Source organism: Protomyctophum bolini, assembly GCF_963924005.1.
Source record: "Protomyctophum bolini genome assembly, chromosome: 8".
Taxonomy (NCBI): Eukaryota; Metazoa; Chordata; class Actinopteri; order Myctophiformes; family Myctophidae; genus Protomyctophum; species Protomyctophum bolini.
In genome coordinates this window covers 24,595,465-24,617,114 of record NC_137869.1, presented here as the reverse complement: position 1 = coordinate 24,617,114, position 21,650 = coordinate 24,595,465, and the positions used below count along the sequence as shown (strand labels likewise).

The following is a 21,650-nucleotide window of genomic DNA, read 5'->3' as shown; positions in this document are numbered from 1 at the left end:
GGACGGGCACTTTGCCCCATCCCTGCGCGGCTGCGCCCCCTTAAGACACTTATTTTCACTCCATCCCTTCATCCCTCCTCTCGCTCCCTATTATTCGGTATGCTTGTATAGGGGGATAAGCTGCAAGCACACACACACAAGATAAAAAACCCTCTGACAAATCAGAAACCACTGTGTGTACTGTGCGTGCGTGCGTGCATGCGTGTAGTATGTGCATTTGCGATGCACGTCCCATCACACAGCCCTGGTTTCGGCAAAGCATTTACTATGCATTTAAGCGAGGTCGGAAAGGGGAGCCTGAACTCTGTATTAATGTCAGCTTATGCTGCAACCTCTCCCCCTCACTGAAAGACATCATGTGTTCATAAAATACAGCACGGTTATTATTTGTACTGTAGCTACCCACACATATAGCACTATATGCTATATCCTTGCCTCGGGCAGGAGGCAGGAGGCAGGAAGGCAGAGCACGCGCCCACGCACGCACACCTCTCACAGGTGCATGCAGCGGTCGCATTGGATTATTCACTAGTCGCAGTATTACCACCCGCTGTGGAAGTGCTGTGTCACGTGTAAAGATTTCCTGATATTCAGAGTTTTAGTACAACAGCAGTGATGCAAATAGTCTGCATCCTTAAGACTCACTAAATCCCCTCCTGGGATGCAATGCTGTACTCAGTACTGTACTCTAACGTTGTGAAGTATAGGACTCATAAAATGTCCCTTGGACACATCTAAAAGACCACCCCTGGGTCCCGGGGACCCATTACATTGAAAACCTATTTACTGCAACAGTATATTGGCATCAAAAGTAAACAAATTATAATGCTGTGAGCTTGCGTATCAGCATTTTACTGAGCATAGCTCAGCTTAAGTGGTGAATTTACATGTACGGTGCTACCGCTCAACATTCCTTCAACGAAAAGCAAAGTGAATGTGAATCTGTCCTTGGACAACTAAACGTGGAGAAGCTGGCGTTCACCACATTATCTGGATCAAACTCCAAGGAAAATGCAGCTCTGCTTGTATCTCTCAGAATTCTAAGTTATTTGACATCAAAGCTGCAAGACTTTTTTTCTCCGTTTCTCTGTAGACTGTAACTTTATTCTCATATTGTAGCTGTTTTGTGGCTCTTGGGTAACTTTGGTTTTAATTGCATTCAAATGTCCTTTTATGGCATTTATTTTGTAGTGGAGCTGCGTTCCATAACTTTTTTGTGGGTGGAAAACAAATGTTGATGGATAGGATGGCTGTATGCAGTTCCGAAACCCATCCACCAGTGACATCATCCTTAAGGAGATTATTTTAATGTATATTTAGATGTTTATTATCTTGAGGCCAGTGAGTCAATGTGATCCCACCATCTGCCCTGGGGTCTCCTCGAGGTCGGGGACCTCCCTAGGGAGATGCTCCAGAGGCATCCTAACCAGATGCCCGAACCACCTAAGCTGGCTCCTTTCAAGGCGAAGAAGCAGCGACTCTACTCCGAGTCTCTCTCGTGTGACTGAACTTCTCACCTATATCTCTAAAGGCCAGCCACCCGTCGGAGAAAATTATTTATATTTCATGTGAAGCACAAATCGCCTTGCCTTGTTGGCCAACCCTCAGAGTCAGACCCTGTAATGGTCGCTAAAGTGACAGCCAGACCCCACGCAATCCCCATTAAGCACCTACTGTACTACAACCCCCAAAAACACAAGTCCCTACACGGTATAACTGCGACATCTTCTCGTGTGTGTGTGTGTGTGTGTGTGTGCGTGAGCGAGAGTACGTCATGGACATTGTCCCCCATGAGGCCATTAGCTTGGCGCAATTACAGCCGCTAATAACAGGCCCGGAGGCCCCCTCGGCGAGGAGTGGCGATTATGAATATGTTTTGGGGCCTGAGTGTCTGACGGATGACGGAGCAGTAATTGCTTTATACTGCCAGCGCGGAGATGGCGAGGAGGTGACACGCAGGGCAGGGGGGGAGGAGCGGGTTCCAGCGACGAGCACCGCATACAAATAAATCACTTAAGACGAAAATAATAAAGGATTATAAAAAAAAAGAATGAAACGATGACAAGTGCTGGAGGACGCGAGAGGCATGCTAATCACCCTTGCAGCTAGCAGCCAGACAACAATGGCAACCATGAGCAAATTATAGACGTTACACACAATGTGGTGGATGTTGTGGTTTTGTAGGGGTTGCAACAGTTAGGGCTCTGTTTTCGTCTATGCTAAACCCCTTTAAACTACTTTGCCATTTTCTACTATTTTGAACAACGTTCTTGAATAGTTCCAATCTACCAGCTAGCTCACAACGTGTCGATGTAGATCTGCTAGTTGAACTACTCAAACATTATTTTCAATAATAATTTTTCAATAGTAAAAAAATAGCCCATTGCAGTATATTGCCTCTGTCTGGTGGAAACCTGTTACTGAACAAACCATTCTATAGCAATGAGTGCCATCAGAATATAGAGCTATAAGTTAAGGAATTGATCAAATAATGGTGAGGAAAACCACCGATAGTTCCAGCCCTGTAGTTGCTGTTGTTGTTGTTGTTGTTGTCCCTTTCATCTCTCTGTCTCTTCCACTACAAAAGGGCCGGCTGCTATTTCAGAGTAATTTGCTAGTAATGGCTGCTGGTCTTCAGAGCTTCTGGACAGAGTGGCACAACAACAACTTTGTTGCTGTATAGGGGCAGAAACCTCTGATCTCCATGTTTTGTTCCTAAATTAGCGCCATACTTGATCATACTACAGCGCAACACCAAACCATCCAAAGTAGCAGATCTGCACGCTCCAAAACGAGGCGCGACTTATTTTCGAGCTCGTCGGTCTGCTATTTTTTGCATTTATTTTTTAATTACAATTTTGGACATACGAGGTTTCCACCCGACAGCGACGACACCCCACTGACTCTGTGGACAAAAGGATGCAGCCGCCAGAGGAACGACTCTGTGGACAAAAGGATGCAGCCGCCAGAGGAACGACAATGGAAGAAAACACAGGGATAGTCAATAGAGAGACAGCTCCTATATATACAGTATGTAGCCTACATGCCTGTAGTGTATACCCATTGATAAAGGAATATGTAACTTTGCCCTGTGTTTACATGACACAATAAAACCGACTGCGCACGTAATGTTTTTTGGGGAAAAAATGGGAGAACCGCCGCCTTAAGTGACAAATCTGTAAACCTGGGTTTTGCTGCCTATGCCTGTTATATCTAGACTAGAGTCTATAAGACATGTGACTCACGATTTGAAATATATCGTCTCTGTCTAGTGGAAACCCCAAATGTCCAAAACTGTTACTTTTCAGGATTCAAATTAAAAAATAGAAGATCTGCAAGCTCGAAACGTGTTTTAAGCTGTTAGATGTGCTACTATTGTTGTGTGACGATGTAGCATGATCAAGTAGCTCAGCGTTATTTCAGCTCCGGTGGTCACCTCACCGCCGGAGCGGTGGTCACCACACCACCGGAGCGGTGGTCACCTCACCCCCGGAGCGGTGGTCACCTCACCGCCGGAGCGGTGGTCACCTCACCGCCGGAGCGGTGGTCACCACACCACCGGAGCGGTGGTCACCTCACCGCCGGAGCGGTGGTCACCACACCACCGGAGCGGTGGTCACCTCACCCCCGGAGCGGTGGTGACCTCACCCCCGGAGCGGTGGTGACCTCACCGCCGGAGCGGTGGTCACCTCACCACCTCACCGAAAATCCAGACTATGAATGAGCCTTAAGCAACGATACATGTCTTCAAATCAACTCAAACGTCTTGGTCAAGTGAGACCAATTTGCTCAGGTTACTACGGCGGGGACAGCCCTACTAATCACGTCATTGGGGGGACACGTCGGCCTCTCTCCGGTGGTGCCCGTGGACCCGAGCGGGGCCTGGGGGTGACCTCTGTGTTGAACAGCGCCAGTCACCAGTGGTTCCAAGGCTCATGTGTTATGGATGAGGCCCTCGCATGGCCCCAGGGCGGTATCCCCTATCTGCCCTGCTCTTTATTCATGAGGCGGGTTCGTGCGTTCTGTTCGGGCTCTGAAGCCACAAGCTCCTTTCAGTCTTCTCTAAGCTCTGTGTCTTTCACCAAGCGGTGGCAGAAGTAGCCTACTGTTTTTTTAATTTTTACTTAAGTAAAAGTAGCAATACCACCAAATGCCTTCTAATTAAAAAAATTACTTAAAGTCAAAGTACAAAAGTATTGGCATATCCTCTCGAGGGTGCAGAGAATCCAAAAGCTCTCTTTCTCTCGGCTTTGCACTGCAACGTCTGTCCTCTTTCTTTATCCTATTGTATTTTCTCAAGACTCGTGTGACCCGAGCCAGAAGAAAGGGGGGGGGGGGGGGGGGGAGGGGGGCACGTATCCCCTCCAACACGTCTCTCTCCCTTTCTCTCTCACCCCCGCTCCCAGTTCCATACTTTGTACCTTTCCTTCCTTCTTTTTGTGGTTTTTAAACCCTCTCACTCTATTCTCTCCCTCTGTCTGAAGTCAAGGCTGGAGAAAACTACGTAAGCAGATACAAGGTGGAAGGTTTGGAGAGAAAGAGATATCCCCTGAGAGACGGTGGGGAGAGTGACAGAAGTCAGGAGAGGCCACGGCGAAAAACTCTAAACTTCTAAAGCTTCCAATAAGAGCACGGGGGCATCGGGCCACATCCACAAGGGAGGAGACAGCCGTCGACAACACTTTATTGTTTTTGCCAAAACGTCTGCCTGCTGTGGCTCTGACTAATAACAGCAGGGGTGGCCACCCCCCACCACACCCCCCACAACACACGCCCCACCCCCTACCCTGGAGGTGCAGAACCTCCACCCTGCATTGAGATTGATCGGCTTCATCATAAGCACACAGCGAACGCAGATATTTGTTCCTCCTATAGCAAACAGCAACCACACTCTGAAGGAAAGGTAGACAGACGGCTCTATTGCGCTGTGGTTTGGTTGAATCTCAACCTTTGTTTTCTGGACGAAGGCCCACTTGAAAATCTGGTGCATTTTCAGAGGGCATGTATGTCTCATAATGATCAATCAAACCATTGTGTTCTGACGTAGTATTAGGCTAGTATAGGCTACTTTGCACTGCTTTTTATCACCCCCTAGTGTCTAGATGTGCACGCCACTGAGTCTCCAGTAGTAAGACCAGCAGTAGCAGACTAGCAGTAATGGTATGACTATAAGTATAAGTACCAACCCTAATAGTAGTAGCTGTACACCGTAACTAAGTACTAGTAAGAACAGTAGTGACAGTAATGGTGTAGCAACAGAAGTACTGTACACAAAAGGAGTAATAATAGTTATGTTCAGAGACAACGACAGCACTCTCGTCTGATATTATTACTAGTATTATTATTAATAGTAGAAGTGGTAACTGTAGTAGTTTAAGCCTCAGCGCAGTACAGCTGGTGGTTGATATGTGGAGGAGAGAGAGAGAGGAGAGGAGGAGTGCTTCTTTGAGAGAGAGGATAGGAGGAGTGCTTCTTTGAGAGAGAGGATAGGAGGAGTGCTTCTTTGAGAGAGAGGATAGGAGGAGTGCTTCTTTGAGAGAGAGGATAGGAGGAGTGCTTCTTTGAGAGAGAGGATAGGAGGAGTGAGAGAGAGAGAGAGAGAGAGAGAGAGAGAGAGAGGATAGGAGGAGTGCTTCTTTGAGAGAGAGGATAGGAGGAGTGCTTCTTTGAGAGAGAGGATAGGAGGAGTGAGAGAGAGAGAGGATAGGAGGGGTGCTTCTTTGTAAAGAGAGAGAGAGAGGATAGGAGGAGTGCTTCTTTGTAAAGAGAGCGAGAGAGGATAGGAGTGCTTCTTTGTAGAGAGAGAGCGAGGATAGGAGGAGTGGATAGAGAGAGGAGTGGATAGAGAGAGGAGAGGATAGGAGGAGTGGATAGAGAGAGGAGAGGATAGGAGGAGTGGATAGAGAGAGGAGAGGATAGGAGGAATGGATAGAGAGAGGAGAGGATAGGAGGAGTGGATAGAGCGAGGAGTGGATAGAGAGAGGAGAGGATAGGAGGAGTGCTTCTTTGTAAACATTATTCTCTGATAGCAGGTTCCGCTCCGAGGTTAACTGGGGGGTGTTACAGTTCCGTGGAAGAACGGTAGATCTTAACAGAGATAAGTAAATGTGTTTTGCGTTAGGGCAGGAGAGGCACTGAAGCGGCTAGGCTAGGGGGAGGTGGAGAGCTTGTTTATATGGGTGGGGGAGGCTGGAGTATGATACAACAGGGAAACACTGCCTGCCAAATCACCTGGTGCCTGTAGTGTATAGTGTTAGTTGTAAGTAGACTCACTTAGCCACTTCAATCCTCTAGTCCAGTGGTTCCCAAACTGTGGTGCGTGCACCCCTTGTGGTGCGCGAGCGCCTTCCAGGGGGTGCGCGACATGGTGGTGCTATGGTTTTATTTTAAATATATAACATATTGTGCCAAATATGGCAAGTAAATGCAGAATATAGCCCATGCTGCATATACAGTATATGCCATATTCAGGTATGTGCATATATGTGGATAAATAGGAAACAAGGGCCGCTGGAGCCCATATACAATATATGCCACTCCATGGACGGGCCCCATATTCTTCCTCAACTTTTATTTCTCTGGTATCTCTCTCACTTTTCTCCCAGTTTACGTTTTTCGTCTCCTGCTGTGGCGCTTGCAGAAGTTTGTGTCTGTCATAAAGCAGCCGCTCCTCATTAGTTGAGCGGCACAAACGATGCAAAACGTTTCATATATAGTGCGCGGCGGTCTCTGTCCGTATGTCACCGTCTGCAAATGTGTCAGCCAGTCCAGTGGAGCCCTGGGCTAATTGTATTGCTAACGATAGCTCCAAAAAGAACACCACTAACAAGCTGTACTGAAGAGACACACACACACGCTCACACGCTCACACACACACACACACACACACACACACACACACACACACACACACACACACACACACACACACACACACACACACACACACACACACACACACACACACACACACACACACACACACACACACACACACACACACACACACACACACACACACACACACACACACACACACTTACACTTTCATCATAAAGAGACAGCGTCTAACAAAAAAAGACAGATACAGATAAAAGCCCCTGAAAAAAGGAATGAGTATGTTGGTTGATCTGACCCAGGGTATAAACGACACCTCGCCTCGTCAGGGACTGGACCGCTGCACGAGATTCGGGGAAAAATATCGGTTAAGATAATTAGGTTCTCATCCCAAAAAAAATTGGTATTGGTCCCAAAAACTCTGGCATCGGTTGTTGGGCTCTTTAAGAATTTTAAGATCAGTTCTTCAGTGATTTTCTTCTTGTATTATTGTGCCATTCCTCCATTTGTCATCTACATATATATGCAGTGTATTTTATCTGGTGTCTCTGCTACTTTCCCTGTGCCGTGTATGTACTCCTCCACACTAACTCCATTCTGTCTTTCTCTATCCCTCCCTGTCCATCTCCGTCTGTCTCTCTATACCTCTCCCCCCGTCTCGTCTCTCTGATGAGGTCAAATGGCGTGTGTCCGTCCGTGTTAGAGAGATGCCAGTTCACTTTTCTTTTTTTCTCCCCCCATTGGCTCCTTAACCGGTCAATTAGGCTCATGATTCAGCCTGTCTGGGAGGGTTGACCCCTGCCCCCCCGGCCCCCCATCAGGCCTGCCTTGGCCCGGAGCCTGTGGCAGGAGCCAAGTTCAAGAGACACACACAGTCACACACACACACACACACACACACACACACACACACACAGACTTTACTTTAGCCAAAATTCCAATACTGTCTCCAACTTCCACAGCAGCTTGCTCACTCCACTGGCGTCGAGCGAGGACGAGAGGAACCGAACAGCCACATTCCAATACTTACTACGTACGCACATCCCTGCCTAATGCTCGCTGTCATGTCATGTTATATATAATCATTATGAGCTGTTATGACCCTATAGGGTCATTATGTATTTATTGTATTGTGTTTTTTTGTGGCTTTCGCCTTTATTTTATATATTTTTTTTATAGAGGGACAGACAGTAGGCTGACAGGAAACGGGGAGAGAGATAGGGGGGTGATATGCAGTAAAGGCCGTCGGGATCAGGAGTCGAACCCGTGGCACACTGCCAGACTTGGGCTATACCGGCCAAGGTGCCTGGACCGCTGAGCCACGGCCCAGGCCGTCATTATGTATTTTAGTGTTGGTATTGCTCTGCATTGTCTTTCTACCGTGTATGTGTGTGTGATTGAGTGGTGAGGAGTGACTGATTGAGTGAGTGGTTACCATGCCAGCTAGCATGAACAGACAGGGTGGTGTATGTGTGTGATTGGCTAACTTCTAGGAGGAACCGGGCCGGCTTCTGTGATGGGCTCAACTATTGACGATATGCACACGGCTGCCGTCTTGCCAGCAAGGTGCTAACTAGGTGCAACTTCCCATAGACAGCTTCAATTATCGTCTTACTATCTGCAAAGTGTTTGTTTAATAATAAAAATCCACCGTAGACATTATGAGTTATGAGCTACTTCCCGTCAAGAAATTCCTTGCAGATGATTATTTTGTGTCAGAGTTTGGAATCACTCGCTATCAGTAAAGCAACCTCCCGCTGCCTCCTGCATTATGTGCAAACTACAGCACTTAGAAAAAAAATCACCTGCAAGGAATTTCTTGACAGCTCATAACATGGATTTTTATTAAACAAACACATTTCAGATAGAAAGAGGATAATTCAAGCTTTCCATACAGCTGCAATATTTGACGTTATTTATTACAATTAGATAGGACTTATCTGTTTGAAAGAATGGGCTGTCTAGTTGCACCTAGTTAGCACCTTGCTGGCAAGATGGCAGCCGTGTGCATATAGTCAATAAAGCTGGCTGAAACCCAGCATTCAGATGTGATCTTCCTAGCCACCTCCAAACACCAGCATTCAGTCCTGCTTTTAGATTTGCCATGGGTTTCAGATGTGTGTATAGAGGTGGGTGGGTGACCTGACCTCTTTTCTGTTTAGTTTTCCCTCTGTTTTTGTTAGGTTTAGAGACATTTGTATTTTTGGTTTCTTTTTGTTGGGTAAGAAAAGGTTTATTTTTGTGATCCCACCCTGAGGTAATGTGTACTGCCATGATTTTTATCGTAAATTATGAAAATAAATCTTGGGATTATAAACCTGTGTGGCCTGGCTGTTTGGGGACTGGGTAGGAAGAGGTCCACTTATGTTGCACCTAGAGACCCCTCGCCTGGGTCGTAACATATGAGCTGTTTGACATTCATTCTAGTCCACACACCATGCACAAAAAACAGCATGATTGTATAAATAAAGATCCACCCATTATTTAAGTTGTTGCTTCAGTAGCTTTGATCACTGTTATTCATATATATATATAAATGCACTTCAGTATCTCTGCAGTGTCATCAAGTGGGACACAGATCAACGTATCGTCCGCTCTAAAAAACCTCCCTTTGAAGTCTACCCCATCTCCCAGATAGAGTTGCCATGGTTTCCATCCCATAGCCAGAGGAGAACGTCCACTCAACAACAACACAGAGAGGCGGTCAGGACTTCCTGCGAGCAGACGAGAACAGGCTGGAGTCTAAGGCCTCACTCACACCTAAGACACACTTGTGTCCTGTGTCTTCTGTGGGTCATGGCCGCCTCAATGTATTTCCAATGGGAGTCACATGGTTTCATGATACAACCTTGTTGCATGGCTGTCTTCTGCCCTCCCCCCCTATGCAACAAGGTTGTGTCTTCATACCATGTGACTCCCATTGGAAACGCATTGAGGCGGCCATGACACACAGAACACACAGGACACAAGTGTGTCTTGCGTGTGTCTTAGGTGTGAACTACGTGAGGCCTAAAGGCATACTGTACATACAATCTCATACTCTAGTTTTTGGTGATAAGGTGACCACCGAAACAGTGCTTAGTAAAAACAGAGAGATGTGTTTGGGTGATGCTGACAGAGAAAGACAGACAATGCAGAACCAATGGACGGACGGACAGACAGACAGACAGAGGTTAATATGCTGTGATTTAAGTCTGTCTCTCGTTGTTTAACCTCAGTGCTGAGGTGGCTTGGTTATTACTGCCAAGTGTCTCTAAACACTCACTTACACGTGCATGCACACACACACACGCACGCACGCACGCACACCTGATATGGAGAAGTGAGGGGGGAGAGGAAGAGAGAGAAATAGGAGTAAGGGGAGGTGGATGAAAGACAGGCAGGGAGGGATGAAATGGAGAGACGAGGACGAGAGAGAGAGAGAGAGAGAGAGAGAAGAGGGATTGAGGGTATGTAATTGTAGATAAACGTTACGGTTGAGAGGGGAAAGAGAAAGATGAATAGATATAGAGAAAGAGGGAGGGAGGGAGTATGTAATTGTAGATATGTTACGGTTGAGAGGAAGAGAGAGAGGGAGGGATGGAGGGGAGAGAGAGAGAGTAATTGTACCATAGATGTTATGATCGAGGAAACGAGGGATGGATGGAGAGAGAGAGAGAGAGAGAGAGAGAGAGAGAGAGAGAGAGAGAGAGAGAGGATGGATATATTGAGGCCTGGCTTGGAGCCACAAAACCTCATCTCTCTCTCTCTCATATATTATAACTCCCTCCCTCTCTCTATCATTTTGTTGCTGTCGGGCAGAAACCTCACATCTCCATATTTCAACTTGTCATGTTTATATTTCCCACTGTAAATGAATGCCCTATACTTCATCATCACACAGAACTATCACACAAAAGTAGTGAAAATAGCAGATCTACAAGATCACAAGGAACGCATCGCAAGGCGTTGTGAGCTCTTAGATCTAGCTATTATCACTATTTAAAAAGTTACATTTTAAGGGGAGGAAAAAAAGAGCTGTTTTGGGAATCCGAGGTTTCCACCTGACAGCGTGGATTTCTTTTTTTACTATTCAAAAATGTTTTGCAAAATAGTAAAAAAAAAGCCAAAGAAGTTTAAAGATAAGGGGTTTAGCGGTGATGAAAATGGAGCCCCTAGGGCCCTATATTTTCACCAGTGCTATACGCCGTATCCCTAAACTTCTTTGCACGTTTTACTATTTTGAAAAACATCTCTCTCTCTCTCTCTCTGGTCCTGTACCTCTACTCACGTACGATGCCTCTCTCCATCTCCACACTCTCTCTCTCTCCTCTTCTGTGTTCCCTTATATTGATTTCTCCTCACCTCTCTCTCTCTCTCTCTCTCTCTCTCTCTCTGTCTCTCTATCCCGCTGGGGGGAGAATGAGGGGAAAACTACAGAATGAACGGGTGGGCCAAAATAAAAGAGGGATGTGGGAGTAAAAATAGATCAGGGTGGAAGAGAGCAAAGTACAGAGGGGGGGGGGGGGGGGGGGAGAGATAAGTGGGAATTGGCAAGAGAGAAGACACCGAGAGAAGTAGAGAGTTGATTGATTCCACCTGGTAGGGAAGGACACGTACAAAAGAAGCAGGGAAGTGTGTGTGTGTGTGTGTGTGTGTGTGTGTGTGTGTGTGTGTGTGTGTGAGTGAGTGAGTGAGTGAGTGAGTGAGTGAGTGAGTGAGTGAGTGAGTGAGAGAGAGAGAGAGAGAGAGAGAGAGAGAGCAAATGTATGCTATTCTATTGGCTCTGCCAATTCAGCTCACTGCAGGCCAACGTGTAACCGTTGAGATAGAGATATGCAGGGATGCTGTTTCCAATAAAACAGGTGGAACGGCATCAGAAATGCAACCTGCCAAGTAATCCCTTAACAGTGCACCAAACTCTGCACACGCAGACACACACACACACACACACACACACACACACACACACACACACACACACGGTAAACTGTGTTAAAAGCAAACTGCCTACAGTAAGATTACTCTGTGAATTCTTCATTCATTGCCGGTACGCGTTGTTTTAAGTCAGGGAATTGTACTGTGTGCACTGTTCAAACTGAACCATATGCCTTCAGCGCTGTATGTCTGTCTGTCGTGCTTTTGGAAGAAGTGTGTATTATTTTTAGTGGCACGTTTCCGGTCGTGGCTCTCTCTCTCTCTCCCTGCATGTGAAAAACACAAATCCTGACCTAGAATGGACAAAAACAAACAAACCCCTCCGGAAGAATGCCCACAGCCAGGCTGCAGGGAGAAGCTTTTTTTTGGCATTCGCTTGTCAGTCGCTCCCTGCCTCCCAAAGGACCCTTGACGCCTGCAGGGGTGTGTGTGTGTGTGTGTGTCTTTGTATTACTATATCTGTGATGGCCAAACGTCCCCATGAGTATAGAAGCATTTGAAGATCAGACAATGTAAGGACAATTTCCTCGGTCCTCAAAAAAAATGACATTCACAACACATCTGTCCTATAATTTATAGTAAAACAAACATGTGAGCGTGTGTGGGTCATATTTGTGACCAACTTTGACTCAAGGACTGCCATTAGATTTTTTTTCATGTCATATAAAAGCAGGAAATCAAAGCTACAAATTGACAAATTGGTTGTTCAGTTTGACCCACCAGTTTTGGAGATATGGCTTATAGAGTAATGTCTTGCTGAAAACAGCGAGGGGTTGAGAAAACAGGCTTGAAAGGTTCACTTCTGTGGTCTCTAACATTACACCTAGCTAGTAGTTACATGTTTAAGCATTTATTTCATATTTACATGTCGATTCCAGCTCTGATGCTTATTTCAGACATGCTCTAGTATGTGAAGAGTCTGCCTGTGCTATTAACTAATTTGTAATTTCTCCTCTGGTGAAAAGCTGGAATTTGCGCGATGGCAGGTTCTCAGTCAAATCTGGTCACATTTGTATCGACATAATGCTACTCGAGAACAAGACCCCCCCCCCCCCCTCCCCTCCCTCCCTAAAAGAAAAACAAAAAAAAATAAAACTTGTAGCTTTAGATCAACCAAAGAGCCCCCGCTAAGAGGATTGCATTGAATGCAGTGACGTTTAGAAGTCTGAGGAAGAGAGCCTGACTGGGGTCGCTACCAAAACGTCACTGCATCAAATACAATCCTCTTAACGGGGGCTATTTGGTCTGTGGATCTCTCTGTCCTAATCTGTGTGTGTGTGTGTGTGTGTGTGTGTGTGTGTGTGTGTGTGTGTGTGTGTGTGTGTGTGTGTGTGTGTGCTGCTTGCATACTTTTTTTTTTTGCTTATTGTTGCACTGAAAATGAAAACTTTTTGGCCAAAGCCGACTTTCACCAGGACACGCTGAGCTGGATAATGGATATACCGTTATACAAGGCGCGGGTGGCATGGCATCAAGGTATTACACTACTGTTTGGATACCAGGGTATTTAGACACCCCAAAGGTAGGATTCTCAATAGCATTAAAGTAACATGGTGTATTTAAAGTTAAACCCAGCAAAGACCTGTCTAATTAGACGAAGTAGGTCGGTGTGACTTATTGTATTCTTTTACAATGAACTAGGTATATCCTGCCCTGAGGGTACTGTGGTTCAATGTCAAGCGTAAGGTTATGTATTTTAACTTTTCTATTTTATCTGTCCTATAATGGAAATGGACACCCTGTCAAGGACCCCCGGGGGTCACGGACCCCACATGGGGAACCACTGCCATATCATATCAGGCATGTACTGTAATGAAGCTGTATAGAGTAGAGAATGAACAGAACACATCATCCATAAGCAGAACAGTGAATACTCAATACAGCATCACATATTACATCTAAATATTCATCATTGTTATTCAAATCGCATGAATACTGATGAACATGCAACGCGTCTTGCAATTTTCAGTGGAATATTTTCTTTGGTGTAGGTGTGTGTGTGTGTGTGTGTGTGTGTGTGTGTGTGTGTGGGGGTGTGTGTGTGTGTGTCACACACACACACACACACACACACACACACACACACACACACACACACACACACACACACACACACACACACACACACACACACACACGCGCAAACACATGCACACACAATACGTGTGTGCCTGCATTGTTATGTTGATGTGAATGCTTGTGCATAATGTGCATTATGTCTGAAAGCATGTATGAGTTTATTCATATCCGTGTGTGTGTGTGTGTGTGTGTGTGTGTGTGTGTGTGTGTGTGTGTGTGTGTGTGTGTGTGTGTGTGCGCGTGCGTGCGTGCCGGCCATGCACAGTTAGTCTTCTCCACAGTGACGACCCATTTCCTGTTTGTTTACCACAGACTTGTCCCTGGTGCCTTGTCCCATTTCCCATAATCCTTTGCTCTGTTTCAGTAACCCGTGTCCAGCCCCTGTTGTCCATGCCAACCAGAATCCCTCTCTCCACCTCTCCATCCATCCTTCTCTATATCTCTCCATCCATCCATAAATGGTGCATTTATATAGTGCCTTTATCCAAGGTGCTTTACAGCACTACACCATTACATTCACACACCGATGCCGGAGGAAACCAAGCAAGGCACCAACCTGCACATAAGGGATAAGGAGCAATTAGGGGTTCGGAGTCTTGCTCAAGGACACTTTGACACTAACTCTGGGGGAGCCCGGGTTCAAACTGGGAACTCTGCGGTTCCCATCCGGTCACTCTACCCCTGAACCACTGCCACGCATCCATCCATCCATCCATCCATCCTCCCTGCTGTCCCTGAAGAGTCCTCATTTCTGGCCTGTACCATTTCTGTTAACAAAGTCTGAAAGGCAAGCATTTATTCATACTATCCAGTGTTCATTGCCAAAAAAACACAACTAAATAATTCATTGCAATTATTTATAAGTCACAATGGTGACAGGCCTACTTTCTCCTCATTTCCTTCCATTCCATTTCCTGCTCTCCCTCGCCAACCTCTCTCTCTGTCCTGCTGGCTAAATGTTAAGGGGCTCATTAAAGATGGATGGAATGGCTGGACAATGCCCCGCGCCTCCTCTCCCCTTCTCCAGCTCTCCCCGTCCTCATTTCCTAGTCCTTTCCCCCTCCCCTCCTCCTCCTCCCCATCCTCCATTTGACAGCCCGGACGTGCAAGCAGCAGCCGGTCATCCACCTAGCGGCCCACCGGTCAGCTTTGTTCTGTCCACCCCAGGAAAACACAGCAGATGGCAGGAGCAGGTGAAGGGAGAGAGAGTGAGAGAGAGTGAGAGAGAGAGAGCACGTATGTGTTTGTGTGTGTGTCAGAGAATGACACACACAGTTGTGTGCATATGCGAGCGTGTGTGTCACCTCCCTGCACACCTGTCAGCCAGTACATGGTGGCTGTGTGTGTGTGTGTGTGTGTGTGTGTGTGTGTGTGTGGCCCAATCAAGCCTCTTCATCCTGGCCGGCCTCCTCCTACCCTCTAGCTCTTCTCCGTCTATAGCCTCTTGATTGGACGAGCTCGTTCCCTGATAAAGCGCATTCAGACGCTCATTTAAATGCTATACAACACCAGACAAGACTATTGAATATCGCATCTAACCAATAGTCTCCCATTGGCTTATATAGAGGCCGGCCAATCATGAACATATATCGCCACTACATCGCTACCTGACCATGTCATAGAAAGTCTGATCATTGATCAGCTCTGCAAGCTGATTAAAAAAAACAAAAATTATCTCTAATAAGCAGACATGACAACACTGCCGATGAGCGATGTTCACGTGGTACAGCTGTTGGGGGGAGTGGGGGACTTACCTCTGATGATTGACAGCTTGGCAGTGACGGTGACCTCGCCCTCGCTGCTTTCGGCCACGCACTCGTAGGTGTTCTCGTCACGCGGCGCCCGGAGCGGCTGGATGCGAAGCACCGCCCCCGCTCCCTCATCAAACTCTATGGTCTGGAGGGGTGGAGGGGGGGGGGGAGGGAGGGAGAGAGAAAGAAAAAAAAACAGTTGAGGTTTAAAAGCACTTTATCAAAACCACATCTTCCGATTCAGCCCATATTATTGGATCAATCAAGCCATAAGACACTTTGTCAACTCAACATCAAAAACCTTTCCATTAGAAGCAAAAACAAAATCACACTTGTGTGAAGTGAGCATCACTTCTTTATTCAACCATCATACTCTGTTGCTATGTTTGTTTAAAGTGCTCTAAACAAACATTAAAGAGTCCACAGTCTTGGCTTCCATATGACATAAATTCCGAAAGTCATATGTTGGAGGGACTAGCACCCCTCAAACACAAACAAAGACAGACAGAACTTAGGTGTTTAGTTAGATTGAAGTGTCAGGGGACATCGTTTATTTTTTATTTTAACAAATTCAGTTTATGCAGTTGGACAAAGTTTGGTAAAAAGTTTGAGAGGGGGAAAAAAACTCAAAGTAGTAGAGAATACATCTGAGGAATACATATTCATCTTAAATATACAGTGAAATATTCCCAGCGCTCCACAAAATCATTTTGCAAATGTAAAGATATTTGATGTGTTGTCTGTGACGGTGCGGCGCGCGGCTTCTTAAGTGTGTAAGATGTGTTGTCTGTCACGGTGCGGCGCGCGGCATCTTAAGTGTGTAAGATGTGTTGTCTGTCACGGTGCGGCGCGCGGCATCTTAAGTGTGGCGACAGCTTCGTTTAGCGAGAAGAGAATGACTTATTTTTTTTAATTAACACACACTGAGCATCGATCACTCACTGAGCATCTGGGCTCCCTGCTGGTGCAACAAACAGCAAATAAATGTGTGTGTGTGTGTGTGTGTGTGTGTGTGTGTGTGTGTGTGTGTGTGTGTGTGTGTGTGTGTGTGTGTGTGTGTGTGTGTGTGTATATTGTGGTGGGCCTACCTTAGTGTTACACAAATCGAACAAATTAGGACCATACAAAATGTTTCAGTCTGAGATTTGGTTTTCCACTAAACCCATGTGATTGGCTGGTCGGTTGGCTCACTGACCGACTGATTGGCTCAACCAATTACATGTGTTGCAGACAGGCCTGTGTTCTTGCTCTGTCCTTCAACTGTAGGCCTACAACAAACACACACTCACTGTTTGTCTGCCAGCAGTAATGCATGTCATGGGATAGAAGAGAGGAGAGACCATGGAAACCTATTATAGCCTAAATGCTTGATAAGACGCTCGACTGTATCCCATGGTTCATCTAGTATGGACCATGCATGAACAAGTATGCACTACAAAGTCATTAGGATCATAGCAAGTACACTACACATCAAAGGCATCGTTTATTGAAAGGCCATGCTGTGCAGCGCCTGTTAACCATTGCGTTGCTTGCTTGCCAATCGGCCATTTTCCGCAAAGATTTCCCCCAAATACGGACGGTGGGGTTTAAGTGGTTAATAAGGCCTGAAAACGAGATGATGCATCTGAAGGGGTTTATACTTTGAGTTCAATGCAAGTGAACGGGTGTGGTTTCGTTTCGCATCATAATGGCGGCATGTTTTTCACAACAAACCATGGGACTATTTTCAGGTGGATTTTTGTAAATCAAAGCTGCAAATCCTTGGCGTTATGCTCCAAAGGTAATAGATCAATCCTGGCAGCCTAGATAGGATGGATATATTAATCTAAGGCCCCGAACGTGCTAATAAAGGGCTGCCAGGACGGGAACCCCCAGTGTTTAAAGCATTATGTTATACTTTAGCTGTTGAAAAAATGGCAAATGTATACAAGCTCATAGCACGGCACCGAGTGCCGCCCTACGAGCTTGTAGATCTGCTATTTATTAATTTTTTTAATCATGAAAATGTGGCGCAAATCTTTGAATGAACGTTTTTAACTCTTTGCCTCTGGTGGGGGGGTCCCTGGAGCAACATATTTTCAGAAGGGGGTCCGTGGCCAAACACATATAATTCTGGGTGTCCTTGACATGAAAAAGGTTGAGCACCACTGACATAGAAACATAGGGTTTTCAGAAAACTTTTAGGATTTAGAAGACCTTTTTTGTTAGAATCGGCCTCATCAAGTCTAAATAGCTTAACAAAAGGTGGTTAAAAAAGTGAATCCTCACCTCGATGCGCTGGGAGTTGACCTTCTTGCCCTTCTTGTTCCAGCTCACCCGCGGTTTGGGGTCGCCCGTGGCCTGGCACACGAAGGACACCACGCCCCCCGACACGCCGATCTGGTCAATGGGAACTTTGGTGAACCGTGGTTGTGCTGGTGGAGAGAGAGAGAGGGGGGGGGGGGTCAGTCAGCGTGTTGTACAGATCAAATGGTCAATAAGGAATGGTGTCTGTGTGTGTGTGTGTGTGTGTGTGTACGTGCGCGACAGAGGTGAAACAGGACAGTGGAGGGACAGCACAAAGGCAGAGATATATGTAGGCAGCGTAGCGCGGCTGGAGTTAAGCCAATTCTGAGAGACAGCTCTAAATAAAAGTAATTACATTTCAGAAAGGGCAGCCTTCTGCACACACGCACATACGTGCACACACACACGCTCTCACACACACACACACACACACACACACACACACACACACACACACACACACACACACACACACACACACACACACACACACACACACACACACACGCACTCTCTCTCTCTACACACCCCTTCCCCTACCCCTGTCCCCCCCTCTATCTATCTTCCTCTCTTCACAGCTAGCAGCCTGACCCAACAAAGTGGATGAACTAGGGGGCGAGCTAAGCCTTGGACTTGTATGAACTAGAGAGAGAGAGAGAGAGAGAGAGAGAGAGAGAGATGGGCTCTCTTGGGAACACACTGTACAGTAGTGAATATATGCGCTTGTGATGATCAAAACAGCGCGGCGCCCAACAGAACATTAATTATTGAGAGGCCGTGGGCTAACACTGGCCTCTAGGCTACCATAAACACACATGAACACATGAACATGAACCACAGTTCGCTTTCATTAGAGAGAGAGAGATGAGAGGTGCAGAGAGATGGAAACTAGCGAATAGTATAGGATTCTTCAGATACTATACCAGGCCAAAAAAGCAACGTCACCAGAGAGAAAAGAGAGGAAACTATAGGCATACATATACGGTATGTGTGTAAAGAAGTGAGAGAGAGAGAGAGAGAGAGAGAGAGGGATGAGCTGCTAGTGTTGTTGTGTACAGTTCCGATTCATCTCCCTTGCTTCTCACTGCGAGATTTCTGATGCAAGCACACCACAAGCATGTGTCAGGTGTGCGTGTGTGCGTGCGAGTGTGCATGTGAGTGTGTGCGTGCGCACACGAGTTGAATCCCTCATATCGAGGGAAAGTAATCCAGCCCCACAGCAGTGTAATATGACCAGCAGTGTAATATGACCAGCAGTGTAATATGACCAGCAGCAGTCAGTCACGCGCCCGTTCCTTTCCAGGAACGTTGCCCCGCCCTGGACTCGAACCGCCACAGCCTGTCGGCCCGCCATGCAGCGTTGCGTGACCTCATCCTCCGCCGCGTGACCTCATCCTCCGCCGCATGACCTCATCCTCCGCCGCGTGACCTCATCCTCCGCCGCGTGACCTCATCCTCCGCCGCGTGACCTCATCCTCCGCAGCGTGACCTCATCCTCCGCAGCGTGACCTCATCCTCCGCCGCGTGACCTCATCCTCCGCCGCGTGACCTCATCCTCCGCCGCGTGACCTCATCCTCCGCCGCGTGACCTCATCTTCCGCCGCGTGACCTCATCCTCCGCCGTGTGACCTCATCCTCCGCCGCGTGACCTCATCCTCCGTTGCGTGACCTCATCCTCCGCCGTGTGACCTCATCCTCCGTCGCGTGACAAAGCATCCGGTCGAGTGAGGACATTTCCACTTGAAGGACACTCTGGTGCTTTACTGGTGCAATATCAACCACGTCACTCCCATGCACACAACAGGTGTTACCCGATATGAACACACTCCCCAAGTTCCTGCCATCACACACACACACACACACACACCTCTAGGCAGGACATTTCAAGTCAGAACGTTCTGTATGGGAGAGAGGGAACATGGATAGCTGTGGGGCTCTCCAGGGGATCCCCCAACTCAGCGCCCACAGAGCCTAAACCAAGGTGCCTTTACCGCTCTGTACCAAAGCCGCACATCATGGAATGTGTCTGTGCGCGTGCGTGTGCGTGTGGGTGCGTGCATGCCTTTTGTAGAAGCATGCGACCAGACCAGACGCGTGGTCGCTGGTTCGAATGCACGGGTGGCCCGTGGAAATGTAGCCGGAAATAATTCAAAGTCAAGGACGATAACTCCCTCATGCAGCAGCGGTGCCTTGCTCAAGGTGTCCTCAAGCAAGGCACTTCACCGTGTACGTGCTCCGCTGAGAGCTGCTGAATCCACGGCCAAAAGAAGAATGCTGCAGCAAATAAATAGACTCAAATCAAACTAAATGACATGCAGGCCGCTGAAGTGCAGCCAGATATTTGGATACTGACCATTCAGATGTTCTCCATGACAGTGGTTCCCAAACCTTTTCATGTCAAGGACCCCCAAATTGACACCAATTAGCCCCGCAGACCCCCATTTGAAAAGATAAGCCAGGGACCCCCCGATTCTCAACCCGTTTAATTTCAAGGACCCCCCAGTTTGACCCTTATAGATCTCTCAAGAGTCATTATACACGCAATACTTAAATGATATTAAACATCTGCATTACTATTTAGTCTACACAATTGGAGAATGTAGAAGAAATGTTATCTTGATCAACGTTATTTTGATCGTTTTTTGAACGTTATTGTATTTTTTTTTACAGTCTTTGGTATGAGCCGGGCCGGGGATCGAACCCCCGACCTCCCAGTTACAGGGCGGACACTCTAACCACAAGGCCACTGTCTGGTCTTGGGTGGGTTCCGCGTACAGGTGTGAAAATCCATTCCATTTGTACACTCTCAGAGTTATGGGGGTCCTTGAAATTAAAAGGTTTGAGAACCACTATACACTAAATGGAACAGAATGTAAATTCTTATAACTGGGTAACACCCAGTAGAAGTAGGAAGAGCTATTCTATGTGCATATCCTATTCTTTCTGGGTATACTTTAGTTATGTGTAGGTTTGGTATCTTTGCAGTAGACTGTGTACGATTAGTTTAATTGTAATTTACTTCTGCAAGCATCAGAAAATGTGTTTCTCTATTGGCTTTCTTTTTTAGGAGAAAAGCAATTAGGTTTTTTTCCGATGTTATGTCACACCCGTTAACAGGCATGTCCCACAGTGCGGCCCAGGGCCAGATGTTGTATGGCCCGCGGCTCACTTCCTAAAAATGTATTATTGATGGCCCGACCGTGTTCATCATGCAAACAGCACTAGAGCTCCTGCTTTCATTAGAGATGTTCATACCAAGGAGCATTATTTATTCTGAATGTGAGCCACGGACCACATCAGCCTCTCAGACCTAAAACTAAAGAATATTTTGTTGCCGTTGGATAAGATCCGTTTTCCACAATTCCATGCTGTATTGATGTTGGTACCAGTAGGAGAGATAACAGGCAAACGTTGATCAAGATAACATTTCTTCTACATTCTCCAATTGTGTAGACTAAATAGTAATGCAGATGTTTAATATCATTTAAGTATTGAGTGTATAATGACTCTTGAGAGATCTATAAGGGTCCATTTGGTTACCAGCTCTCCATCATTCAGCTGGGGACCACCTGGAAGCCCCTCAAGGACCACTGGTGGTCCCCGGACCACTGGTTGAAAACCACTGCATTGGAGGGAAGCGAGAGAGAGAGAGAGATGGAAAGAGACGTGCAGAGATAAATAGATAGGATTCATAATACAGTAGTATACTGTATAAGAGGCCAAAAAGCAATGGCAAGAGAGAGAAAAGAGTGTGTGAGAAGTGAGAGAGAGAGGGATGAG

General features: G+C 46.7%; 1 protein-coding gene across 4 annotated transcripts in view; it reads right to left on the bottom strand.

Annotated features, from left to right (window-relative positions):
• ptprsa (protein tyrosine phosphatase receptor type Sa) overlaps positions 1 to 21,650 on the bottom strand; it is a 254,365-nt gene that overhangs the window by 150,941 nt on the left and 81,774 nt on the right. For all 4 annotated transcript variants that reach the window (XM_080770974.1, XM_080770973.1, XM_080770972.1 and 1 more), the window contains exons 3-4: positions 17,853 to 17,998; positions 15,588 to 15,729 (exon numbers count right to left, since the gene is read on the bottom strand). In XM_080770974.1, the coding sequence (XP_080627100.1) occupies positions 15,588 to 15,729; positions 17,853 to 17,998 (288 nt within the window). The remainder of the gene's footprint in view (positions 1 to 15,587; positions 15,730 to 17,852; positions 17,999 to 21,650) is intronic.